At 33.4% G+C, this 16,503-nt stretch overlaps 2 protein-coding genes across 4 annotated transcripts; one reads left to right on the plus strand and one right to left on the minus strand.

Annotated features, from left to right (window-relative positions):
- The first annotated feature begins 309 nt into the window (after nucleotides 1–309).
- LOC144564271 (uncharacterized) lies at nucleotides 310–3,599 on the plus strand. 3 transcript variants are annotated; one of them, XM_078313854.1, is made up of 8 exons: nucleotides 310–639; nucleotides 1,729–1,853; nucleotides 2,267–2,304; nucleotides 2,407–2,517; nucleotides 2,857–2,936; nucleotides 3,082–3,118; nucleotides 3,251–3,295; nucleotides 3,382–3,599. In XM_078313854.1, the coding sequence occupies exons 1-8, from the start codon at nucleotides 370–372 to the stop codon at nucleotides 3,462–3,464; spliced, it is 789 nt and encodes a 262-aa protein (XP_078169980.1). In that variant the 5' UTR covers nucleotides 310–369; the 3' UTR covers nucleotides 3,465–3,599. The 3 variants fall into 3 exon arrangements, with proteins under 3 accessions (XP_078169980.1, XP_078169981.1, XP_078169982.1); XM_078313855.1 differs by having other exon boundaries at nucleotides 3,254–3,295; XM_078313856.1 differs by having other exon boundaries at nucleotides 444–639; nucleotides 1,701–1,853.
- Nucleotides 3,600–12,822: 9,223 nt separating this feature from the next.
- LOC144564541 (trans-resveratrol di-O-methyltransferase-like) lies at nucleotides 12,823–14,476 on the minus strand. Its single transcript, XM_078314136.1, has 2 exons — nucleotides 13,674–14,476; nucleotides 12,823–13,173 (listed from the first exon to the last, which is right to left on the minus strand). Exons 1-2 carry the CDS (start codon nucleotides 14,445–14,447, stop codon nucleotides 13,093–13,095), a joined length of 855 nt encoding a protein of 284 aa, XP_078170262.1. The 5' UTR covers nucleotides 14,448–14,476; the 3' UTR covers nucleotides 12,823–13,092.
- Between the last annotated feature and the right edge of the window lie 2,027 nt (nucleotides 14,477–16,503).

Below are 16,503 nucleotides of genomic sequence, written 5' to 3' on the forward strand. Positions count from 1 at the left end.
AAATTCGTACTCCCGGATTTGGGGTGTAGACATAACACAAGCCGTGTTACCCTCTCTTCGTCTCCCGTCCCCTTCTTCTGCACGACAGGTTCTGGAGCACACCCTTAGAAACTCCTTTAATTGTTAAGTTGGTTATATTTAGATATGGACCGTCAGAATCTGCACAAATAGTAAAAAATCTCCGTGCATTCTGTTCTGACCGGATTGGTCCGAATTGGGATCGGACGGTAAGAAACTTTAACAGAGATATTATGTTACCTCAGAGGATATGGACTCGCCAATAAGATCTCGGGTCGAGCTTTCGCCACCTTCCCTTCCAATTAAGTATTGACTGATTGACTCCGCATCTCTTCTCTGGCGATATTTCCCATGGCCGTGAAACCACCTATCACCTCTCCCGCCTCGACTCGCCTCTCTGGCTCCTTCCCAGCCCGATCCTTTCTCTCCCCATGCACGGCATCGCCTTTCAGATCGAAAGAATCGACGAGCTCTATCGCTGTCTTCTGCTCCAGCGCTGGAAACCCTACCTCCGACGGACACTTCTCGAAGGGATCGTCGCTGGATTCGAGTAACGGAACTTCGATCTCTTCTAATGCTTCGTCCGCGATCGATTTTCTCACCCTCTGTCACCAACTCAAGGTATGCGATGATCTGTCAGAGGAAATTTTTTGATATTTTTCCTTCTTTTTCGTCGTATATTTGTTTAGTTATTTGATAAGTGGGGCGTCTCTTGCATGTAGCAATTGCAATGTTTTAAAATGCAGTTTTGTTCATGCATGCAGAAGCCGGAAGGTTACCAGCATATGCGGATTTTAATGTTGACTTATATGCGGATTTTAAAATGAATTGTTGATGGACCCTACATAGTTTGGGAATATGTGTCTGAGGAATTTATCATATTAATTCCTTAGAAATTAGGTGAGAATAATACCGTAAAATCCCAATTTCTTGAAAGTCACTAATGATGGACAATGATTTTCATGAAAAAAATTCATGATAAAATTCTACATAAAAATCATGAATTTTGATATAAAGTTACCCTAAAAAGTAAAAAACTCAAAAGGGGTGAATTTATATGAACTTTTGAAGTTTTGGAGACAATTCTAGATGCACAGAATGGGGTACCCCTAGCAGAAACCCTAATTAACTCCTAGGTGTCTGTTTATGCATCTGCATGTAGTATTATGCTTTTGCGTGACTGCATATGAGGCCGCATATTCAAATCCGTATATATGTGACTGCATGACATATTGCAGCAGACTGCATATGCATATGCATATGTGGCCGCATTTAAAAACACTGAGCAATTGTGAGCTGTGACTAGGCTATTGTATAATATTATTTGGCTAGAGGGTTGTCTCTTGTATGTAGCAAATGTGGTAATTTTAATTGGTAAAGAATTATTTTAGATGCATCAACATAGAAATTATAGAATGTGCTCATCTTGGTTTGTGTTATATGCAAAGCAACTTTCTCCACTTAAGATTGCTATAAATTTTTGACTGGTTATACTTGTGCTGATTGCTGTGAAGTTAAAATTGTAATTAATACCAAATTATGAAAGAAAATGGCAGCTTTTCATGTTATATAGGATAGTGCTGTTATATAAAACTTGAGAATTTTACAGCACTCTAATAGATAAGAAAATCCTCACATGCACCTTCCTTTGTCCTTTCATTAAATGTTTTTACATATGCTAGGAATTATTCTCTATATTATAATTTCCAGACAACAAAGAGGAAAGGATGGATTAATCAGGGAATTAAGGGTCCCGAGTCTATTGCTGATCACATGTACCGAATGGCAATCATGACTCTAATTGCTCCTGATCTCCCCAATATTGACCGAGATAGGTTGGTTTTTATTATGATTTTCTAAGCATAATATGAAATCTGTTGGGCAAACCTTCCCCTCCAGAAACAAAAAGAAGATGTGAAATCTTTATAATAAGTGGTACTTTTTGTCTATTTCAAGAATTGGCATGTTGGATGTCTGAATCTTCCACTACATTTGTAATAGTTTGAACCATGTGCATTGCTACCAGTTTGACTACTTGTTTGACCTATCCATTACCTTTTTCTTTCTTTCTTTTGGTGGGTTGTTTATTTGGTTAAGAGTTTAGTAATCTGAGTTAAGTTGCACAATTGAGTGTCTGACAGGCTTATAAAACCTAAATTTGCACATAATTACACCTTGTGGAGGGTACCTGTCAACTTTTTATTATACCATCTGATATTTGGTTTTATTCTCATCTTGTGTTGAATAGGTGTATCAAGATTGCAATTGTTCATGATATTGCCGAAGGTACAAACATCAGTCAGAATCAGATACCTTCTAAAGTTTGCTACTAGTTATTCTGTTACATGCAGTTCTGATTGAAGTAACTAATGTCCCCTTTTATTACAGCTATTGTAGGTGACATTACACCATCTGATGGCGTACCAAAAGCAGAGAAAAGCCGTCTTGAAAAGGAGGCATTAGATAAGATGTGTCGTATCCTCGGTGGTGGATTAAGAGGTAATTTTACAAAAGTGTGCATCTGTCTATGTTTCTATTTCATTTTCAGGAACTTCTTGTTTGGTAAAATTGTAAACGTATCTTATTTTCTACAGCTGGGGCGGTCATAAAATTGTAAAGAGATCTTATTGTTCATAAAATATAAGCAGCAGAATGCTTATATTGTTCATGGAATCAGTGAAAGATGCACAATATGAAATATGTAGGTCTCAGTACAGGCAATGTAATAACCCCAAGAAAAGAAAAGAAAAAAAGAGGCAAAAGTGCTAAAGTCGGTTATATTTTAATGAACCCATTTGTCTTATTTTATGCATGCTGACTTTCATTACTTTTTATCAGCGGATGAAATAAAGGAGCTTTGGGCAGAGTATGAGAATAATTCTTCCATTGAAGCTAGCATCGTGAAGGACTTTGATAAAGTGTGAAATGGATTAAAATCAGTTGGCTTTTTATATACTAACATAAACTTTGCAAATGTTGATTCTGTTATAAAGTGGCTATCATTTTTAGACATTGTCTTTCTTTGTTTGAACCTCATTTAATACCTTCATTTCTTTTATATAGGTTGAAATGATTCTTCAGGCTTTGGAATATGAGACAGGTACGTTCTTATTGTTATCCTTTTTGCTGTTTTGTTCATTTCTTTCTACTTAAAGAGTGAAAATATTTAAAATAGTCAACTTCAATTATACTTCTCAATCACTTTGATTATGTGTTTTTTTTTTTTTTTGAGCAGAACACGGGATGATATTGGATGAGTTCTTTCTTTCAACAGCAGGTTTTAATACCTTTTCATCTCAGATTAGGCCATGCACAAACTACCTAATATTTCTTTTAGTTATTTATGTGTTTGTGTTACTATAGGCAAATTTCAGACGGACATTGGGAAGAGCTGGGCAGCTGAAGTTGTTAAAAGGAGAAACAGCGAGCTGGGAAAGAGATTTTGATTTTTCTATTTTCTTATTTTTTTTATCTGGACTGTAGTCGTAATTATGAGAAAAATGATTTATTAGTAATTATGGTTAAATCACAACACGGTATCAAAATGTTTTTGTTATTTTTCAGTTAAGAAAGATAACTCCAAGACGAGGGTATCAAAATGTTTTTTGTTTTCTTTTTAAATTCAGTCTTTTTTATTTTTTTTTATAGTTTCTGCAATTGAACTTTCCAAGGGAGACGGTGGTCTTTTTTCGGTTTCATAAATTGTTTAATCATTTTTAAGTCTATTCTGTCACGAGCAATGTTATCAGAACCGGACCGGGCATCGACCCGGCAAAGCTTCGGGTCAATGGTTCAGTGGTCGAACCGGTGGGTCAACCGGTTCAACCGTTGATTTTTTAAAACAATTATAACTTAATATTAGTGTCAACTGAACATCTCTGAAGCGAAAGTTGCAGCTCGTAGGAAATCTAATCAGTGTACTTTGATTCATATATAATTTTCCAAGAATGATACTGGCAAATCCTCAAAAAATTATGAAATTGACTCATTAAACATTGATTGTTATTACTGTGTACTTAATTTATATTTAGATGAGGTATTCTAAACAATTTTGCCGACCATAAAAATTCTACTTTGATTTGAGCATTTCATCAAACACCTTAAATGCATTGATTTATTCAATAAAATCAACTAAAAGTATTAACCTTTCAAGTGTTCTATCAATTTAATCATTGATTACATGAGACTAATTAGAGTATTTGATCTCAACAGTTTCTATTGTAATTTTGTTTCAAAATAAACCTTGAGAATGAGTAATGGTTTTGTGCATAGGAGAGGAGATCAGAAAATCGAGAAAAAAAAAAAAAAAAATCAAACCAATTTTCTTATATAATCCAGCAGTATTGTTTTAATCAATTCTATCCGGCTTAGGAAGCTTCGCCCTTGCTTTTCTACTTATTTTGTTTATCTTGTGTCAAATACGGAGCCACAGCTTCATACATGGGTGAAGCTCATAGTACCTCCTATCTTTGGAATCTAGATTTCTGAAACCATTATTTTTGTTGAGTTTATTATTTCGCACATTTCTCCTCTCTCCCTTCAGTCATCTTGCCTTGTCTTCACTCATCAACAGAGACAAATCGAAACGAAGGAGGTTACGAATGGTGCGAAAGAGTTGGGAAGAATCTGTTTTGAACCGGGGTTTTTCGGATGGTTTGTTTCATCGTTTTTTAATAAAACCAGTCGGTTTAACCTGTTTCGGCCGGTTTATTTACACAGACGATTCTACATAAGAACCGAACCGGACAAGAGACCGGTTCCGGTTTTTTCCGGTTGAACCGACCGGTCCGGTCCGGTTCTGATAACACTGGTCACGAGCACAATCCTACCCAAATGTAAAGATCGTATGGTATTATTTTTAGAGCTGGGTCTTACGCGAGCTTGTGCTCAAATTTTTATTCCAAAATGCACACATTCAACAAAATTTTAAGTGAGAAATCGTACGTAAAAGCGAATGCGATTCCAAAAATAATTAGAAGCAAGCTGCAACCGAGCCGACAGCTCCGTGTGTGAATAATCTGGGGAAGTTTCACACTCCGGAGGCGGAACTACTAAGTACTAAATCCAACAGATCCGCAGATCCGTGGAATTGTAAGCACTTTCAACTTTCAGAAAGTGTCCACAATAATAAGGATAGCGAAAGCCATCCACCCATGCCTATCTGAGCCCATCCGGCTAGAAAGTTGATGGGCCGGGTTGGGTCCCATTTCAGAGCATCTACATCTCTAAAATTAAAAAAAGATTTCTAAATAACGGTTAACTACTTTTTAGAAATTATGATAAGTTTCTAACTCTCACATCCCTGAAACTTATTTTAGAGTTTTTATTAAGCCACGTCAGCAACAAATTAAAAAGAAGAAACAATTTGAGACAATCATTTGGCCAACATAGAGTTTATAAACAGTTTCTTAATAAGAAACTCTCCCACATCTCTGAAACTGGATTAGAAACTCTAATAGTTTCAGGGATGTAGATGCTCTTAGATCCAATTCGGATACTCAGATATATGAGGTGCAATAAGTAAATTCGGACCGTTCTTTTTACTCGGCACGATTCTCAAAGCATCGGATTGAGTTTGGTCCGGCTTAAATTAACCTGGACCGTTTGTTTGTATAAATTGCACCTAAGTTACCTAAAGGGATACCGACTCTTTCGGATCGGATTTGATACGGTCCTAGAATAAGACTTGTCTAACAGGGACTGATCCACGTTGATTCAGAGGAGGCAGTTGCCCCCCCCCCCCCCCCCCCCCGCCCGGATTTTGAAATTTAATTGAAAAAACAGATCTGATTTCATTTTGCCCCTCTTCCCTCTCTCTCTCTCTAAAACCATTGCTGAGGGATGAAGAAGAACTGAAGAGACGAAGAGAAGAAAAAAACAACTTTCTTGTTTAACTTATGAGCTGGGCTTTAAAGACCTTTTATTTTTTATTTTATATCTATCCAAAAATCAATATGAAAGATTATATATTATGGTGAGAGAATTTGGAAAGTTACTCCTTCAATTTTTTTACTTTCTACAAACTGAAAAGGGGGCGAATGGTTGGAGATTTGTCTTTGCTTTTTAAATTGAGTTATAAGAATTTGTTTTTCAAGTTAGATGCAGTTATTCTATTTATTTGTTTCTCCTTCACGTCAATGTAACTATTTTAGACGATTTAATATATTACTCCTACCAATTTCTCTTAAATATATATATATCAGGCTTTATTATATTAGCTAAATCTATGAACCATGACAGCTAAAATTAAAGGGAGCATCTAGCTATCCCCTCGTAACAATTCCCCATTTCATCCCCCAGTTATCAACTACTTCAATAACTACTAACTACCTAGGGGGACCACTTACTATTTGGGGACCACATAATATTTTAAATATTTTACAACTGGCGCGCGCAAGTATTCATCTATAATATATCAAGTATTCATCTATAACACATAAATGATTCATACCTAATATATCAAGTATTTTAAAAAAAAAGCTGGACACGTTTTTAGAGGTGGGATTTTTTTTTGTTCGTTCAATCTAATCAATATTTCTGATGATCGGTGAGGAATTTTGCAAATCTAAAACCACAAATGTTTTTGACATAATTTTATCTTTAAAATGAGATCCATGATGATATACTTTCGAGTTGTCCGTTGTACAAGTATTCATCCTTATCGAGAAAGTATTTATCCTCGTCGTGCAAGTGCAAATATAGAAACTGGACACATCACTCATCCATCTTTTACACGTTTTTAGAGGTGGTTTTTTTTCTCTGTTCAATATAACCAATATTACTGACGATCTATGAGGAATTTTGCAAATCTAAAACCACGAACGTTTTCTACACAATTTTATTTTTCAAATGAGATCCATGATGACATACTTTCGAGTTGTCCGTTGCACAAGTATTCATCTCTTATCGAGAAAGTATTAATCCTCATCGTGTAAGTGTAAATATAAAAACTGGACACATCACTCATCTATTTTTACATGTTTTTAGATGTGGGTTTTTTTTTCTCCGTTCAATCTAACCAATATTTCTGACGATCTGGGAAGAATTTTGCAAATCTAAAACCACGAACGTTTTCTACACAATTTTATCTTTCAAATGAGATCCATGATGACATACTTTCGAGTTGTCTGTTGCATAAGTATTAATATATTGTCACGCAAGTATTCATACATAAGATATTAAGTATTCATCTCTATACACATTGAAGTATTCATCTCTAAGACATCAAGTATTCATTCATATATCTCTATTTTTTTTTTCAAAATTTATTTTTATGTCATTTATTTAATACGCAGTGGCCTAATTCACCATTAATAAAGCTTTGTTCTTTGCAAAACTCGCTACTTCATGAGAAATGAGAACATAAACGTGAAAAAGATTAATTGCATATACATATACAAAATTATTTTGATACGATCGACAGTGACGGATCTGACCCGGTAAAGACGTGTTCTAGTATTCATTCAAACACATTGAAGTATTCATTCATACACATTGAAGTATTCATTCCTGGCAGAGGCGTGCTTGATTGGGATGGAGTGACGGATGATCTCCGGCAAAACATTCGCTAGAGCAGGAGCAGTAGGCATAGAGGGAAAAAACCGATGCGAAAGTCTAAGAGGGAGGGAGCTTATTGTATTTATCATTTCGAGGTGGGAGAGTGAGGGGAGCTTATCAATGGAAAAACGGAGGTGGAGGAGGAGGTGGGATGCGGAGGTGGGAGAGGGAGGTAGAGGCGGAGGTGAGGTGAGGTGAAGGTGAGAGAGGGAGGTGGGAGGCGGAGGTGGGAGAGGGAGGCAGAGGCGAAGGTAGGAGAAGAAGATAGAGGTGAAAGAGGAAAATAGAGGTGGAAGAGAAAGAGAGAAAGAGGAAAGAAATAAAGGTTGTTAGAAATAGTAGTTATAGTTATAGTTAAAATAGAAAGTTAGTTGGAGGATGAAATGGGGGATGGATAGGTGGGGGATATTATAATTATCCAAAATTAAATACTTAAAATTTATAATAGCTAAATTATTATGTTAATTATTTTATATATAGTACCTGATTAGTTATTGAATTTGAATTCAATAAGCTATTTGAATATGATTTCTGTCTTTTCTTGACAAAATTTCTGCGTCCACCCCTGTTATCTAACCCAGATTTAGTATATGTGTATTTTCATATATCTAATATATTATATATTTTTATTGAAGTACGACTATAGCTAAATTGATCATCTAATATTGCGAAATCAAACTCCGTTAACAAAATTTGCGTGTTCTTTATTTTTAATTTTTTTTTATTTGTTTTGTGTGAACCGTTTTTGTGCATTAAGACCTTTTTTTTTTTTGCATTTTTTGTTAAAGAGTTGTAAATTAAACACACACACAAAAAAAAAAAAAAATCAAATTTCGGACATAAACTTGTTTATAATCCATCACAAAATCATTTGTTCAGTTTCATGCGTTCAATAGTTCTTGCGGCTCAGAATTTGGAACCTTTTATTTTCAAAAACTTTCAGTCATATAAGCTGTAAACACGTGCATTGATATACTATTAGTAAATATTTTGGGACATGATAATTGTCCCCCACTCTTATCTCTTCATTATTCCTCCAATTTTATTTGTTCAATCTCGTCCATATTTCTCATGATTTATAAAAATTTTTGCGAATATAAAACCACGAACGTCTTCTACGCAATTTTATCTTTCAAATGAGATTCATGATGACATACTTTCGAGCTCGTCATCACGCAAATATTTATACCTCGTAATTTAAGTATTTATACCTAGTATTTTACACATATGACACTGCTGACATTTAAAAGTAATAATATCAAGTATTACAAGTATTTATACCTATGCACTGACGTATTTATACCTATGTGATCAATTATTTTTGTTAGAGAGATTGACGCAGGGACGATTGGAAAGGTTGATGCGGAGATGCGGGATCCACGATTGGGGATAAATACTCACAAGTATAGGTATAAATACTTGCACGATGAAGTATAAATACTTGCACGATGAAGTATAAATACTTGTGTGACAATGAACCCAAAAGTGTATCATCATGGACCTCATTTGAAAGATAAAATTGCGTAGAATACGTTCGTGGTTTTAGTTTCAAAAAATTCCTTATAGATCGTGAGAAATGTGGACGACATTGAAAAAAAAAAAACTAAAAACGTGTATGATTATTCTTCCCATGTAGTTTGAGTGGTCCCCCCCCCCCCCCCATATAGTCATATCAAGTTAGACATGCAATTATTAATATCTTAGTTTGCAAGTATTAATTTATTATCTTCCAAGTATTTATACCTATGAATTTAATTAAACTTGGAAGACCAGAGTGTTTCGAATAAATTTAATTAAACTAGTTAGTTAAGTTAGTTTATAGAAGTTAAACACGATTGGGGATAAATACTTACAAGTATAGGTATAAATACATGTACAATGAGGTATAAATACTTGTGTGACGATGAGTCCGAAAGTATGTCATCATGGATCTCATTTGAAAGATAAAATTGCGTAGAATACGTTCGTGGTTTTAGATTCGCAAAATTTCACATAGATCGTGAGAAATGTGAACAACATTCGTAAAATTTCACATAAATGGAGGTTTAAAAGATGAGGGGGGGGGGGTGATGGAGAGATGAGAGTGGGGAGATTCATATAATTATTCAAATATTTTAAAATGAAAATAAATATGATGTCGACCATGGGAACACGTGCATAATAAGATTGGGCTTAGATGTAGGAAATTCATGTTGATCTGATCCAAATTGAATCTTTCAGTCATTGTATCATATAGAAACTAATTTCTTTGGAAAAAAAAAGGAAATAAATGGCTAGATAATGAGATTGGGAACATAATATTATATTTTGAGTGAGTCTATGATACTATGCATATTACGATTTGGCACTGTGTTATGGCTCTATATTCGAGTTTTCAAATTCTAACGGTCGATCCGAACCGTTCATCTTGTTCTCCATATTAATATGTGTTTAGAGACCAAATTTTACATTTTTTGAAATTTTTTTACTATTTTTTATTAATATGGAGAACAAGATGAACGGTTCGGATCGACCGTTAGGATTTGAAAACTCGAATATAGAGCCGTAGCACGGTGCCAAATCGTAATATGCATAGTACCATAGACTCACTCTTATATTTTAGCATCTTCAACATTTTACAAACTACAGTGTTTTTCAATAGGGGAATTTCACGTATACCCCTGAAAAGCTTCAAAATTACGTATTCCCCCTCTATACTTTAAAATTACGTATTTCTCCTTCTAAACTTCAAAAACTCACAAATTTACTTATTTTATTATATTTTTTATATTTAAAATCATTCTAAATTTATAAAATATCCATTTTACCCTTTATTAAAAGCATAGAATGCCCACCGGACTCAAATTTGAATTCGAAGGGTTCCTTTATTGTACAATCCACACATATCACATTAAGATATGTGCGCGTCGCTTCAATATTTGTGTTGATCTAGTTCGCACGGATCTTAAAAACAATTATGATCCTTTTTCCGATATCAATTCTGTAAAATTGGAGAAGTCATCGTGATTAAGCTGGAGAAACCAATTTGAAAATGTTATTTTTTTTAGATATCGTAACTAACATGATGCATCTTTTTTCTCGGACGAGCGTACATAAAGCTAACACTATGCTTATCAAAAAGATTCCGTGAACATATAACTTCAAAATTTATTGAATTTGTTTCAAACTATAAATCCAAGCTATTGAAACTGATTTATTTTACAAGTGATTTGTGTAGATGTAAAATTTTCAAATTTATGAAATCATTTAATGTAAAGTTAAATAGTAAAAAGATGATAAAAAATAAATGCATTAAAATAACTCATAAATCTTTATTTTATTTTTTTTACTGCTTGACTTTGTACTAAATGAATTTAAAAATTTTGTATGTATACACATCACTTGTAATGTAAATCAATTTCAACCGCTTAGATTCGTAATTTGAACCGCTTATTAAACTTTTTAGTGAGTATAGTACACGCTAGCTTTACTCTGTACTGTATATTATATTCTTTGTACTGTATATTATATTCTTTGTTGGATATCAATTCTGTAAAATTGGAGCAGTCATCATGATTAAACTGGAGATTGGAGAAACCAATTTGAAAATGTTACTTTCTTTTACTAATTTAGTTTTAAAATTTCACATTAATTGTTGAATATAGCATATATTAAGGTATCCGCAAGTTATGAAATCATGTGAAATAAGAATAGATAATTATTTTTTGGTACAACTATGAAAATGACTCTTGTTATCTTGTATCATTTAATACCCACGATCACTATTTTGGATAATATTGAATGTATACTAGAATCATTCAAAATTTTAAAAACAGGTCTATTATACTTCAAGTATAATTTGGAATTTCACTATTTTTGCAAACAACATATGTTTTATTCTTGAGAAGGACTCAAATTAATGTCTCATTGCTTCATGCTCCAATCGTACCTCAACATCTTTATTTTTCATTTTAAAGTCAAAACAAAAGATCTAAACTGTTCCACATGATATCTACTTAAAATGTGTTTAGAGGTCAAATTTTATATTTTTTAAATTTATTTACTATTTTTTAATATAGGTACAAAATCACTGTATTTAGATGGTCCACAATTTCCTGAAAAACAATGATTTTGTATCTATTTTAAAAAATAGTATAAAATTTTCAAAAAAATATAAAAGAATTTGATCTCTAAGCATATTTTTACGTAGATATCATGAAGAATAGTTCACATCTTTTGTTTGATCTTTGAAATCGAAGATAATGATATTGGGATACGGCTGGGGCACAAACAATGAGGCATTCGAGCCTTCCTCTTTATTGTTAGATATAAGATAATTAATCATAGTGGTCACTGTATGTCTGTATATAGTCATCAATTTAATTAACATATATCAATTAACTGATAAAATTGATTTAAACAGTGTACATTTCATTATACAGTGATAAACATCCAACCAAAGAAAAGTTCCCAAAAGAACATGGAAAGCATATATCAAGGAAAGCACTAAATAAAAAAAAAAAAGGAAGAGTTTGATAATAATATGAATCTTTTAATGCTACATTAATGGGTTTTGCAACCGCACAGGAGAAAATAGAAACATGAAGAGAGGCAAACCATCCCTCAAGATTTTTTTTTTTTAATATATACCCTCTAAAGTTACCATACACAGTTGATGGTGGTGCTGCTTTGCATACCGGCCGAGATCCACATTGATTTTTTTTGTATTTTTTTGTTTTCGGAACTTTGTTAATAACAATAACAATAATAATAATAATAATAATAATAATAATAATAATAATAATAACATTGAAAGCCAAACACTGCTCTCCATCGCCCAAGCTCCATTTTAAACATGGTAACAGCTTGTGCCTTAGGCTCATGAGTGCCTTCCAGAAACGAGAGCACAGGTAGTTTCTCTTAGAATGCCAAATTAGGATTCTAGGCATGTATTTTGCTCGTAGCACCTGTGCCCACTGAACATGACTCCCCTCTGCCAATCTCCAGAGGTACTTCATGGGATGTTAATGAAGAGGACAAGTGTTAGAGAAAATAGCTACAAAGGAAAAAAAAAACAAGTATAATCATCCTATGTATTCTTAAAAATTTGATTTTCAAATTAAAAAAATATATTTTCAAAATTAATTATTATAAAAATATATTTCGTTTTTCTTTAAGAAATCTTGATAATATTACCCTTTGTAAGCTCCTGTGTAATGTTTCTGCTGGAATCTTTTACCCAAAAAAGGAAAAAAAAAAAAAAAAACCAGGAGGGAAAACACTAGTTTTACAAGATTTAAGAAAAAAAACTTATGGATAAATCTCAATTACGGAATTAAATCCGATGTTACGGACGATCTGGTGCGAACCAAACCCTGCATCAGTGAATAACTTTTGCCACTCGAGCTCATCTCACTCTGCTCTGGTAAATATCGTCAGCATTAACAAATCAGACAACAAGTGTGCTTCTTGGCATGTTTTGGATGAAGTTGATCCCATCACATTATCGATTACAATCACCTTGCCTCTGTGGCTCCATCATCCGTCGAAGCAATTGCCTCTTTGCATCACCGTAATACATTTAATGCAATCCTCATTGCACCAATCATGCAGCATCCACTAGAACCAGGGAGATGAGAAAATTAAATTTAGAAAATCACTTCAGGATGTTAACCTTTTGTTGGATGGTCTTATATTAATTATCTGGCTGAATAATTATATATTATGTTATTGATGTTTTCCAACAAGGATATAACTTTTGTTATAATCTTATTAGTGATTTTTTTCTTATTAAAAATTAGAAACTAAAAAACAAAGTAAACATTCTCAACTTTTCTTTTATCTTTATTTGAAATAAAGATGTGATCAAACATCTCAACTTAGATCTCTATAAGAGATTCTCTATTCTGACCTTAAAAAAAAAAAAGATTCTGCAATCTAGTTAGGTTTCGAACATGTAATATTCACATACAGAATATTCTTCTTATTTTAATTTGATCAAAATTTATTACTGCATTTTCTTTATTAAAAATGTAATATAATGAAACATTACTCTTTAATTTAGTAAACATTTTAGTGTATAAGGATGCATTTAGTACAGAAAAAAAAAGCTTGCTAACCTTGAGAACCACAACATCTGCCAGAGGAATGTAATTAAACATGTTGCCGGAAACAAATTTGACAGGTCCATCATTTGGAATGCCGCGTATCACATGAGGCAGCTCCAGAACAGTGCACTCGACGTGCGGGAAATTCTCAGCGATTCCTTTGGCCAGTGCACCGGTTCCTCCACCCACGTCAACTATAGAGTGTATGCCTTTGAAAACATCACTGACATTATTGACAAATGCGCCGATGAAAAAGCTGTTGGTTCTTTCCATCGCATCATTAAATATCTTATTGAATTTCGGGTTCTTGCTCATCATCTCCAAAAATGTGGAATCGTGTGCCATTTCAAACGGCTTTTGTTGGTCATCTTGCTTGAACCAATCACCCAAATGTAAAGAAGGTTTCACCATAATGAAATCGAGTTGCGAACGCACTAAAGAAAACATGCTAAAAGCTCCTTCATTCTTTAGTACAAGGCGCGACATAGTACTAAGGCCATAGACTGCCTCGGTTCCTATGCTGGCACCTTTTTCAAGGAGGAAGCCGACATGTGCCAACATGCGTAGGAGACGGTGCAAGTGAGGTTTCTTTGTGGCGGGAAGGGACAAAGTCGACTGAAGCTGGCCGAGGGTCATAGGTTGGCCATGATTGTTGGTTGCGTCGGCAATTCCAAGGTCTAAGGCACATCTCAGTGACATAGATTTCAGAAAACCTATTGTCAGGTTCCATAGATCTGCTTGAGCTTGAACCAACTCAGAGAACTCATTTGATAGATTGCTATCCATGGATGATTGTGTTTTATATATAACTGGTTTCTCTTTTTCTTGTTTTCCTTTTGGTAAGTATTGATTTTGTTTCTGCTTCATCTCACTTCTGTTTATAGGAAGATCAAGACGTAGTCTACAATTAATAATTGTCAACAAGACAAACAGGACAAAATTTATCTCTTAATAGACCATATAATGTCTCTTTCAATATTATTATAAATTCTAGTCTATAAATTAATTGTCAGTATTAGTAAAAGCCTCAAGCTTTTGAACATTTCGTTGTCACGTTGCAACAAAATAAATATGGAAATAATAAGTTTTTAAACCCAATTAATTAAGGTTTTAAGATCATTTTGATAGGTTCTGAACAAATTTGAAATATTTTAGTCCGTAACATGAGGTCTGATAAAATTGTAATTTGAAATTGTTTCCATAACAGCTACTTTCTTTGACAATATATTTTAAATTAGTGTTGTCATCACTCATCATGAAAAAGCATAGATTATTTAGTTAGCCAGTAAGCAAACTAGAGACTATTAGAAAATTCCATAGTTGTGCCTAGCATTAGAGAGATATTTCGTTACAATCAAGGCAATCAAATACATGGCTGTTTTTCATGTAGCAACAAAAATATAAGTATTTTTTTAATTAATAGTCCCAAAATCTACGGCGTGTAATTTTCTTTTGTTGTAATTATCTGGTCCAATTGATTGCCAAGTTCCCTGCAACATCTCAATCACTGAAATTAACACAAACATGCACTATTGACCTTAATGATTTGTTTCTTTAGCATACAAGTAATAGACTAATAGACCTTCATGTCAATGTTTGGATATCTAGACTAACAGTGATAGGGAATAACAGCAGTTGTGAATATAAACTTGATAAATAAATGATGCATAATTACGAATGATTTTAATACATCGAGAAATCAAGCTCATATCTGTTGTTATTGATTATTCTGAACTCTTCACAGGAGTGCTTTTTCGGCACGGACCGTCAAATTTAAAACAAATGAATAAATTGTCCATGGCGTAGAGATCATTTTTCTATAGCATCAACAAACAAAACAAAAAAAATATTCCTATTATAGTATTATCCGATTTTGAAATAGTGGAATCTGGATTGGTCATGATACAACGGAGTATCATCCTAATGAAACAGCGGATACAAATCTCTATTATTTGCCTCAAATTTGCTTCCATTTAAAAAAAAAAAAACAATAAAATAATTAAAACACTACGAAAGCGTTGTAGATTTCAATTTTGCTTCGAAGAGGTCAAGAACTTGTAAATATTAATTAATGTCCATAACTTTTACATGCTGATTTTTCATGCTTTTGATGTCATCAAAACAAAATAAAAGAAATTCACAATGTTTTAAAGAGGATTCAAATGCCTTGTGTATTTCATATTCTCCATACTAAAATGTGCTTGAAGACCGAATTTTATATTATTAAAAAAAAATTTACTATATTTTTAGATAGGTACAAAATCACTATTTTTAAACCATCCAAAAATAATAATTTTATACCTATAAAAATATATCATTTAAAAAAAATATATATAAAGAATTTAATCTCCAAACACATTTTTATATGGAGATCTTGTTGTGCACTTTGGATCAATTCTATAGACTTTAAAAGCGAAAATAAAAGATGTGAAACATCACATGACAGGTAAGACATACGAGACATTTTAACCCTCGTGTTTAAATATGCAGAAGAAAAATTATGATATATATCGCATATAAGGGAATTTCGGCGTTGGTGTTCTATATATTTCTTATATTTTAGGACTTCTGAAAACTTGTCACATTTGGCACCAAAATAAAGCATTTAAATTTTTAAGTTGACTTAAAAAAAATGAAGACATACGTACGTCCACATTCCACAATAAATCATGTTCACCATTTACTGAACCTCCTAACACAACGGGCCCTGTGACCACAGATCAGACTAATGACACACTGCCGAATGCCATCATCACTTGAATTCAGATCCAGTGCAATACCTGGCCGAGTACAATTAGATCTGAGTTGTCATTTTAACTTGGCATGAATCTCAAAAGGGACC

This window comes from Carex rostrata, chromosome 13, assembly GCF_964058835.1.
Source record: "Carex rostrata chromosome 13, lpCarRost1.2, whole genome shotgun sequence".
Lineage (NCBI taxonomy): Eukaryota > Viridiplantae > Streptophyta > Magnoliopsida > Poales > Cyperaceae > Carex > Carex rostrata.

Excerpts from the sequence above, each read along its gene's own strand:
- LOC144564271 (XM_078313854.1), top strand. The coding sequence starts at position 370 with ATGGCCGTGAAACCACCTATCACCTCTCCCGCCTCGACTCGCCTCTCT. Across the intron at positions 2,305-2,406 it reads TGTTCATGATATTGCCGAAG|CTATTGTAGGTGACATTACA; the intron begins GTACAAACATCA and ends CTTTTATTACAG. Across the intron at positions 2,518-2,856 it reads CCTCGGTGGTGGATTAAGAG|CGGATGAAATAAAGGAGCTT; the intron begins GTAATTTTACAA and ends ACTTTTTATCAG.
- LOC144564541 (XM_078314136.1), bottom strand. The coding sequence starts at position 14,447 with ATGGATAGCAATCTATCAAATGAGTTCTCTGAGTTGGTTCAAGCTCAA. Across the intron at positions 13,174-13,673 it reads CAGATGTTGTGGTTCTCAAG|TGGATGCTGCATGATTGGTG; the intron begins GTTAGCAAGCTT and ends CCCTGGTTCTAG.